The following is a 10,217-nucleotide window of genomic DNA, read 5'->3' as shown; positions in this document are numbered from 1 at the left end:
GAAGAAGGCATCAGATCCCACTATAGATGGTTGTGAGCCACCATGTTGGTGCCTGAACTCATGACCTCTGGAAGAGCAACAGTGCTCTTAATCACTAAGCCATCTCTCGAGCCCCAGACCTTGCTTTTTTGCTTTGCTTTGTTTTGTTTTCAAGACAGGGTTTCTCTGGGCTCTATAGACCAGGCTGGCCTCCAACTCAGAGATCCACCTGCCTCTGCTTCCCCAAGTGCTGGGATTACAGGAGTGTGCCACTGTGACTGGCTCAGACTTTGAATTCTTAAGTATCAATGGTGACCCAGGTCTGTTCTACCTACAAGTGACAATCTAACCTACATGCTGCAACTAATGTGCAAAAGGTCCAAGAGACAGTCACAGACCTACTGACATAACTTGGACCAGGCAGGTGGGACACACCTTTAGTCCCAGCACTTGAGAAGCAGAGGAATGAGGGTCTCCAAGTTAGAGTTCGAGGCTACTGTCAGCCACATGGTAAGTTCCAGGCCAACCACAGATACATATAGCGAGCCCAGTTTTAGAATGAATGAATGAATGAATAAGTAAATAATTAATAATAGTACCATGAGGGGGGAAAAAAGGACTGGTTGCTAAAAAATAAAATGTAGTTGTCTGCATCAACAAAATGACAGCCATACAAACTACCTGAAGTTAAGTCCCCTCTCTTCCAAATCCTCATGGGGCCCTGTTTCATTATTCCTACAATGCTTAGCACATCCTAACCCACTTGACACATGTCTCATAATGAAGGAGTGTGTACCACACCAGCACTTAGCCTGGCGCTGGGCACCCAGGACACACTCAGACTGGTAAAATAAGAGAATCTGTCCAGATGAATGTTCCTCCAGTAGCATCTGGTCACCTTCCAGAGACAAGCTTGTGACTGAGGAGGTGCAGGCCATTGTCACAGTGCTGCCAGCAGGACTGACTCCAGGGCCCTTGTGATGGCTTGGTCAGGGTTCCCAGCAGGTGCCAGTGCCTCTGCCGGTTAGACCAGCTTTGACTGGATATGTGCAGTGATCAAAATCTAAAGACAGGCTGCCTAACAATAAGGATAGAAGGACTTCCATGTCTGTCAGTGAGGAAAGAAGTGATCAACAACACATGACTGTTCCCAGAGAAAGGGCGAAGGGCCAGATGTGGGGGTGAATGCCTATAATCCCACCATTCAGGAGTTGGAGGCAGGAGTTAAAGGCCAGCCTGGGGATACCTGAGACTGACCCCTACCCAAAAAAGAAAGAAAAGGACTAAGAGAACGAGTGGTGCTTTACCATTTACAAGTCTTCCATATACATTCTCTCATTTCACCTCACAACAACCCTGTGAGGTAGGCAAAGGGTACAGATGAGCACAGTGAGTCTCCAAGCCAGCAGCTGGCCCGCCCAGGGTTCTACAGTTAGCAGCACGTCCTGTGTGGCAGTGTTAGGCCCAAAAATTCAGCACCCAACCTTTACTTGTCCTACCTACTTCACAGGGATAATAAAGATAAAATGAGTTCAAGGCTCAAAAAATACCTTTGAGGGGAAAGAAGTCCCTGTAATTCCATACTATAACCATCTGTGACATAATGGCTCATCGCCTTTCCTATCCCAGCCTGTGCATGAACCCAGAATTTTATATTATCTCTCTTCCGTGCTCAACCACGGAAGGAAGGAAGGCAAGGTAAGAGTGTAGTCCTGTTGGAAGCTATATGAATTACAATCAAGGTAACTGCAGCATTAAGCAAACTGAAAACAACTGACTGATGTGCAACCAGAACACACTAAAGCACACACACAGCAAGGCAGCATTATCAGATGGGCGTGATTGCATAGAAAGAAAATGTGGTGTCAGAGTTCACACTGGCACACACAAAGGTATCTAAGGCAAGTGGTGGCGAAGAAGAGTTATTTGTTCCACATTATAAAAGGAGCGGAAGATGCGTGGGGACCTATGCCAAAGCATCATACATCACAGATGTGTGCAGCTGTCTACAGGAAATATGAACTTCAAGAATGAGTGTGCCTACTGTGTTCAACTCTGAACCAAGGGACAGCTCCATGCTAATCTCCTAACTAAAATATAACCAGTACCATCATTCCTAACTGGATAATAAATAAAACATCTTTTAGTGAAAAGTTATATGGCTCTTTAGCTTTTCTTCATGATCTACTTTGGATTCTCCTGCTTTAAGACCCAAAGAAAGTTATATTGAGTTTTTATTGGTGATTCTATGTATATGTGTTTATAACATATGTGATGAGTGAATTTAACATATTAAAAGTTTATAGCATCTTTTCAGGAAAGATTATATACTATACAAGCTATTCAAGTGATACAAAACCAGTTTTCAGTGTCTTTTCAACTGAGAAGAATCCTATTCAGCACGCTTCTCCTCCTGAGGTGGTTCATACTGAGCAAGCTATGGGGCAAAGACAGAGGATTTAGATGAATTTTATTTAAATTGGGTAAAAAAAACTTAGTAACACAATGAAATTAGATATTATATTCAACTTAGTTATTGAGTCAGTAATCAATTTCTGAACTTTTCTTTCTTAAACCATTCACTTACTTAAGGATGAGTACAATTAAACCTAACAAGCCTTTTTTGCATAAACCCTTAGCATTGCCTGGGAACTAAACTTTAATTTCAATTCATGAGTGAACTATTCAAATACTAGGTACATAATAGTCTATCTTTCCAAAAATGTGGTTTTGTGGTCTTGTCCCAAAAAGCACAGGGAAGAATTACGTGACTTCTATTAGTATGGTCATTTGATGAAAATACCTAATGTCTAACTTTAAAAGTACCAGAAGCCTTTAAATCAGCACTTGGGAGGCAGAGGCAGGCAGAGCTCTTTGAGTTCGAGGCCAGCCTGATCTGCAAAGTGAGTCCAGGTCAGCCAGGGCTACACAGAGAAACCCTGTCTCAAAAAACAAACAAACAAAAAAGATAAACTACCAAGTGTATATTTCAGCATCTTTGGTAGTTTAAGACAGTGCATTTTCTTTTATTTTTTTTAAAAAAAGTATGGCTCCTTCCAAGAACACTACACTTAAAGGATTTGACTTCTTTCATCTAATTTCACACATGGAAAGTACATCATGTGGTTCAGAATGGAGAAACCTCAAGGACTTTGAGTTGATAATCAAGTTTATGGGAATTTCAACAAAGGAAAAAGTTCAGCTCTAGATAAAATTGAGTGCAGCTTCTTCTGTCCTCTTGTGAACCTGGAGCTAGCATGTTTCAGACAGTGCAGACTGTGCACTGCTTAACATAGCCTGGACTGACCAAGCTGCTTAAGAACCTTAAATTTACCCATCTACTTTATGCAGTATTAACTGGTACTCCCACCTTTTTACTGATGCAGGTTCTTTTTTTGTTTTGTACTGTTTTGTTTTTTGAGACAGGGTCTCTCTGTGTGGCTTTGGCTGTTTTGGACTCCCTTTGTAGACCAGGCTGGCCTCAACTCACAGCAATCCATCTACCTCTGCCTCCCGAGTGATAGGATTAAAGGCGTGTGCCACCGCCGCCACCACCCGGCCTGATGTAGGTTCTTAATCCCCATTTCTTAACCATACTTTGCGTATCCTATTTATTGTTGGTCTTGGATTTTTCTAGAACCTGAGGCTTAAGTTTTCCAGGCATTTGATTCAAACTGATACTGTCCTTCCTTGCTGCCCACTTAGTGAACTTTTGGGGTTAGTTCTTTATTCTGATTTTATCCTGCTGCACATGCAACCCAGGACCTTTGCACATGCCAGACAGATGTTCTACCACTGAGCTACAAACATCCCTGGCCTGTAGTAAGGATTTGGTTGATAATCATTAGAGACAAGATTGTTTTTTAATTTGAATTTCTTTTGTAAATTTACCTTCGCTTTCAGTTTTTTATTTTCTTCTACAGAAGCTTCATATTTCTCTTTCATTTCTGCCAATTCTAGGCGAAGCAGCTCTATTTCTGGGTTTTCCGGGGTAGCAGCTCCTAAGTGATGCTTTAAAAAACTAACATCAGTGTTAAGAATGTACTCAGAGCAGAGTGAGTCGGGACAGTCACCCACCACACCCCATACTCATCCAAGGTCATGGGAAAAGTCAAAAGAACTTTTTCAATAAACAAAAGTATTTAAAGGCTATTATATATTTGAATAGATAAAAATGTCAAAAAAAAAATAATGGCCTTTTTGACTTCAGAAATGAAAAGGATACTCCAGAGCACTGGTGGGCTTCTCTGGTTCTTCATATAAGGCTACCAACACTGCAACCAAAGACAAAGAAAAGCAATGAAGTCTTCAGTGTAGCCGGCTCAAATATTCTGAAATTCAGTAAATACTACCTGCCTGTGGTATGGTGAGAAGATTGCGCAGACTGTCCATACAGTGGTGAATAAGTCAGTGTCCTTACTAGCTACAAATTTACAGCCCATTGCAAAAGATAAGGAACTCAGAGTACTGAGCTGCAGTTGTTACTGAGTTTTGGACTGAGACTGGAAAATACTTCACATCAGACCTGAGACCTAGCTGTGTTTCAAATAAAATGGGAAAGCTTCAAGCACATACTAGGGGACTAACATGTCAATTTATGTTGTCGGTAATTAATGGAAGAGTAGTCTAGGACCATACTATGGAAAACTGAGAAAAGATTTGTTGAACTTTGATCATAAGGACTACAAACATATTTCAACAGTTGTAAAGCAAGGGGGTGGCCGGATGCTATATGCAAGACTGACTGAAGTGGGACATGGAAAATGGCATAACAGTTAAGAAAGCTGGGTGTGGTGGCTCATGCCAATAATCTCAGTACCAACAGCTGAGCAGGGGGATAAGGAGTTCAAGATCCTTCTTTACTGGAAAAGCAGTGACCTAGAGACCTGAACTAAAAACAAAAGCATTAATGTAATCTAGCTGAAGAAATTAAAGAAATCTTAGACGACTAAGAAGCATTCCAGGCAGGAGAGATGGCTCAGTGGTTAGGAGTACTGACTGTTCTTCCGGAGGACCTGGGTTCAAGTCCCTGCACCCACACAGCAACTCAAAACTGTCTGAACTCCAAAATCTGACACTCTCACATAGACATACATGAAGGCAAAGTACCAATGCACATGAAGTAAAAATAAATAACTTTTTAAAAAAAAAGAAAAGCAGCATTCTGCTGGGTGTGTTGGCACACACCTTTAATCCCAGCACTTGGGAGGCAGAAACAGGGGGATCTCTATGAGTTCGAGGCCAGCCTGGTCTACAAAGAGTTTCAGGACAGCCAGGGCTATTACACAGAGAAACCCTGTCTCAAAAAAAATAAAATAAAATAAAATAAAAATTCCATTCAGAATGTTCAAGAATTAAATTTCAGCCAACCATGGTGGGGCACGCCTTTAATCCCAGCACTTGGGAGCAGAGGCAGTTGGATCTCTGTGAGTTGCAGGACAGCCTGGTCTACAAAGGGAGTCTAGAACAGCCAGGGCTGTTACAGAGAAACCTTGCATTGAAAACGTAAAAATAAGTAAGTAAAAATTAAATGTCATGTTTGACAGGCTAGGCAGCAACCAAAAACATTACCAGTAGTCAACATGCTCAGATTGGCATTTAGAACTGTATTAAACTGGGAGCCAGGTGCAGCGGCACACACTTGTAATCCCAGCACTCAGGGAGGCAGAGGCAGGGGGATCTCTGTGAGTTCCAGGCCAGCCTGGTCTACAGAGAAACCCTGTCTCAAAAAACAAACAAAAAAAGAAAGAAAGAAAGAAAGAAAGAAAGAAAGAAAGAAAGAAAAGAAAATTCATCATCCAGTCATAAGCCAATTTACATGTCCACTTCTGGTTTTCCGATCTTTAATAAAAATTTAAAATATAGACAATATAAAAAACATCAAGTGAGTGGTACTTTTAACTTACACCAAGATACACAATTTTTTGAGATCTGCACATTGGTATCACCGCTACCTACCGTCATCTCTTAGTATCTGTTACAATACTCAAATCCCTATTTATTACTTTTATTAGCTATAACTAAAAGAGTTTCTTCCATTTGTACTGAGTTTAGACAGCATCTCTCCATGCAGCCCCAGCTGATCTGAAACCATGTAACCTAGGACAGCCTTAAACTCACGGGAACTGCCGAGTGGTGGCGGCGCACGCCTTTAATCCCAGCACTTGGGAGGCAGAGGCAGGTGGATAGCTGTGAGTTCGAGGCCAGCCTGGTCTACAAAGCGAGTCCAGGACAGCCAAGGCTACACAGAGAGACCCTGTCTCGAAAAACCAAAAAATGAAATAAAATAAACTCACAGGAAATTGCCTGCCTCTGTGAGCGCTGCCTCCTTTTCTGGAAGTAAAGACGTGTACCAGCATGGCTGCTAGAATCTAAACTTTTATAGGGTGGGACTACTAAGGTTCTTGCCTTTTCCTTCCCTTCTTCCACCCCATTTCCTTCAGCTTCCAACTTTTTGTCTATGATGCTTGCAAGGCTGATGCTACAAAGTGTTAAGTTTCCTTTGCTTTTCTATGAGATGATTGTGCATTTTATCTGAAGAGAATTCAACCAACTCATATTCCCCTTTGCTTTAGAAGCTAGGTTTGTTTTTACTAGCTACGTATTGGGGTTGCCGGGGAACCAGAGGACACATTTCAGGAATCTGTACTCTCCTTCTATGGTGTGAGTTCCAGGAATCAAGCTCAGGCCCCCTTGGCTTGGCAGCAAGCACCTTTACCTGCTGAGCCTTCCTGCTCAGTATTTACAGCCGGGTATGTTAAAGGTTGGTATGCTGCTGGAAATAACTAAAATGCTACTCCAAATGATTGGTCATCCGCTCATCCGTGTTCTTGTCTTGAGGCTTTTTTGGTTGGTTAGTTAGTTGGTTTGGTTTTTTGGAGTTTTTGTCGTTGTTTGGTTGTTTGGTTGGTTGGTTTTGGGAGACATGGTTTCTCTGTGTAGCCTTGGCTATCCTGGACTTACTTTGTAGACCAGGCTGGCCTTGAACTCAGAGATCTGCCTGACTCTGCCTTCCTTAGTGCTGAGATTACAGGTGTTTTTAAAAATATAGCCTCAGGGTTGGAGAGATGGATCAGCGGTTTAGAGCACTGGCTGCTCTTCCAGAGGTCCTGAGTTCAATTCCTGGTACTCATATGGCAACCCACAACTGTCTGTTACTCCAGTTCCAGAGGACCGTTCAGACGTACATGCAGGCAAAACACCAATGCAAGTAAAATAATTAAATCATTAAAAAAAAAAAAGATGTAGTCTCCTCTTTAGCACAGGCTAGTCTCAGACTTAAGCAGCCCTCCTACTTCAGCCTATCAAGTGCAATTAGAAATAAGACAAGAAGCCGGGCGTGGTGGCGCATGCCTTTAATCCCAGTACCAGGGAAGCGGAGGCAGAGGCAGGCAGATGGCTGTGAGTTTGAGGCCAGCCTGGTCTACAAAGTGAGTCTAAGACAGCCAAGAGAAACCCTGTCTAGGAAAAAGAAAGAAAAGAAAGAGAGCAAGAAAGAAAGAAGACAAGATGCCAAGGTCTTCTGCAGGTATTGGCCTTAGGCTTTTGAGGCAAGGTCTCTACCCGAACCTGGAGCTTGCATCCTTTTAGCTAGGTTAGCCACCTGCAAGCCTTGATGGTCCCCCTGTGCCTGCCCCTACAGCACAGGGCTTACACATCCTGTCTGACTTATCACATGAGTGCTGGTGTCTGAACTCTGATCCTTATGGCTGTGCATCTAGTGATCTTAATCTGTGAGCCATCTCGCTAGCCTAGCTCTCTCTAGTTTGCCTTTTTGAACGGATCTTACTATGTACTCCAGGCAAGTAGTGAGTGCAGCTCCACCTCCCCCCATAGAGCACTGAAAACATGTCACCAATGCCTGGTTTCTTACAGTGTTTTGACATTAAAAACAATTTTAAATCCTCTCTAAAAGGTTTGCTAGATAGGAAAATTGTATAAAACATCTATGACCCTTTAAAATTCAGTTTTTAATCATATTAATAGATACTATGTTGTTAGATGTTATTTAGGAGACTAGAATTTTAAAAGATTGAGGGGGGGAACATGCAAAGGTTTCCAATCTCCTACCCAGCCTGAAGGCTGCTGCATGGTGGCTCTGCATTCAGTTATCTCCAATTGTCCACCTGCCTTTTACTGCTTTTCTGTACACTTACTGTATCCAGTCTGTTCCTCCAACCGCCTCCCACACACACACACACACACAGACACACACACAATACTTGGGATCAGATGTATTTCAGTGTTTATCTCCAGAGTTTGGAATATCCACTCATACATAATGAGATGTTTGGGGGATGAGATCCAAGCCTAAACTTGAAATTCACTTAAATTCCATATGAACCTTATACCTATAATGTGAACATGATCTTGTACAAGCAAATATTCCTAGGCTCCTTAATTTTGACTGACAGAATTAATCCAGTCAGGTATGGAATTTTCCACATCTGTGCTCACTAAGTTACAGGTTTTTGAACAATTTAGATTTCAAATTTTCAGATTAAGGATACTTATCTTTACGTTAGATTCCATTCAAAGGTCTTCAGTCTACCATTCAATGTAAATGTCCGTCTTTGTTTCCCCCTCTCCAGCCCCCAGTCCTGCTGTGGTTTAAGCTATACTTTTACCACTAGCTGGCACTGTGTTTTAGTCTTTGGGTCCCTAACTAAGCTACAAGCTCCTGAAAGCAGAACATTTCCATGGCTGTATCCCGGGTGCCCAGAACACAAGGCTGGAGTGAGATCATTACATGAAGGAAAGGAACAGGAGGGGTTTTTACCACAAAACACAGTGTCTCACAGAGTAGTTCCTTATATTTTACTCACATTGACTTGCAAAGACATGAGGAAATTAGTAGTAATTCAAACTTGTCAGCTCATCCATGTAAGGGAATTAAAAACTCTGCTTTCTGCTAAGTTCTCCCACAATTTCCTCTAGCTTTTGTTTCCCTAAAAATCAGATACAAATTATTTCAAAGACACTTCCCGTTCTCAAAAGGACCAAGGTTTCAATGCCTTGCCAGCAATTCCATTCTAGTCCCCTGAAAACACCGACCAGTGTTGCAGCGTTACCCGACATGTAGCAGGCATTCAGTATATTGTTGGGCCAGCTTAGTTGTATTCTCTCTCTGGGAATCCTTTGATTTTAATCACCATATTCTCTAAACTTATACCCAGAAAGGAAAGGAGGGGTATTTAACAGTAAGTGTCCTTTGTTGTTGTTTTGGTTTTTCGAGACAAGGTTTCTCTGTGTAGCTGGACTCGCTTTGTAGATCAGGCTGGCCTCGAACTCACAGAGATCCGCCTGCCTCGGCCTCCCGAGTGCTGGGATTAAAACCATGTGCCACCACGCCTGGCTTTCTTTCTTTCTTTTTTTTTTTTTTTTAAGGTAAACAATATAGCCATTTTTTATGTGCTCTGAAGCTCTTAAATTATGAGATCTACACAAAGTACGAATCACTACAGGCTGAGAGAGTTGAAAAGCCACAGCCCGAACTGCTAATTCTCCACTAGACTCACTTAATAACCCACTCTCAAATCCAGTAGTTTTCTTAGTTGCCTTTATCCAAGGGAAAATGTATAAGATCCCGCACACTATAAGGCGGGAGCAATTGGGATCTCAAGGTCTCTTGCTAACGTGTCCACTGCGGCTGCTCGAGGGAAAAGCAACGGAAGTTGGAGAGACTTTGCAACAGCTGCAAGAGTTTCAGTCTCGGACAGAAAGCGCCCACAGGGGCGAGGCGACGTCCCCTAGCCGGCGTGCGCCCGACCCGCGGGACCCTAAGGCCTCCCCAGTCCCCGGGACGGCCCCACCTGGCCGGGAACGCGCGGGCGCGAGCAGCCGCCGCCCGCCCTGGCTCACCTTTCGTCAGCGTGTCCAGCACCCCCGACTTCTCCAAGTACCTCCGGAACTGCTCGCGCTTCGAGTCGGCGGCCTGAGGAGACACGGCGGGTCAGGGACCGACGCCCGGGGCCGGAGCAGGAAGACGGTGCGCCCCGCCGCCGCCCCCAAGCCCTGCACGCGCCCCAACTCCCACCCGGCGCCGCCCGCACGCCCCGAGCCACGCCGCGCCCCCCTCACTTTGTAATGGGCCATAGTGACAGCCACAGCGGCGTAGCTGGCGCCGGAGACACGGGCTGGCGGGCTCCGAGCCGCACTGCTCATGCGCGGAACGGCGCGCGCGTCTGCGCACTGGGCAGATACGGGCCGGGATCGCCGGGGTGTGGCCTGTTTTCATG

At 43.8% G+C, this 10,217-nt stretch overlaps 1 protein-coding gene across 1 annotated transcript; it reads right to left on the bottom strand.

Annotated features, from left to right (window-relative positions):
- Positions 1–2,200: 2,200 nt before the first annotated feature.
- MYCBP (MYC binding protein) lies at positions 2,201–10,208 on the bottom strand. The gene is made up of 5 exons (XM_084787154.1): positions 10,060–10,208; positions 9,841–9,913; positions 4,205–4,253; positions 3,871–4,000; positions 2,201–2,416 (listed from the first exon to the last, which is right to left on the bottom strand). The coding sequence occupies exons 1-5, from the start codon at positions 10,141–10,143 to the stop codon at positions 2,372–2,374; spliced, it is 381 nt and encodes a 126-aa protein (XP_084643280.1). The 5' UTR covers positions 10,144–10,208; the 3' UTR covers positions 2,201–2,371.
- Positions 10,209–10,217: the final 9 nt, after the last annotated feature.

The sequence above is a fragment of the Acomys minous genome (assembly GCF_964271855.1).
Source record: "Acomys minous genome assembly, chromosome: 6".
Taxonomy (NCBI): domain Eukaryota; kingdom Metazoa; phylum Chordata; class Mammalia; order Rodentia; family Muridae; genus Acomys; species Acomys minous.
This window is presented reverse-complemented; position numbering and strand designations above follow the sequence as displayed.

What these genes read in the sequence shown, in the direction of transcription:
- MYCBP (XM_084787154.1), bottom strand. Translation starts at nt 10,143, where the DNA reads ATGAGCAGTGCGGCTCGGAGCCCGCCAGCCCGTGTCTCCGGCGCCAGC. An exon ending in TCACTATGGCCCATTACAAA is followed by an intron (nt 9,914 to 10,059) that starts GTGAGGGGGGCG and finishes GTGTCTCCTCAG; the next exon opens with GCCGCCGACTCGAAGCGCGA. An exon ending in ATAAAAAACTGAAAGCGAAG is followed by an intron (nt 2,417 to 3,870) that starts GTAAATTTACAA and finishes TTTGCCCCATAG; the next exon opens with CTTGCTCAGTATGAACCACC.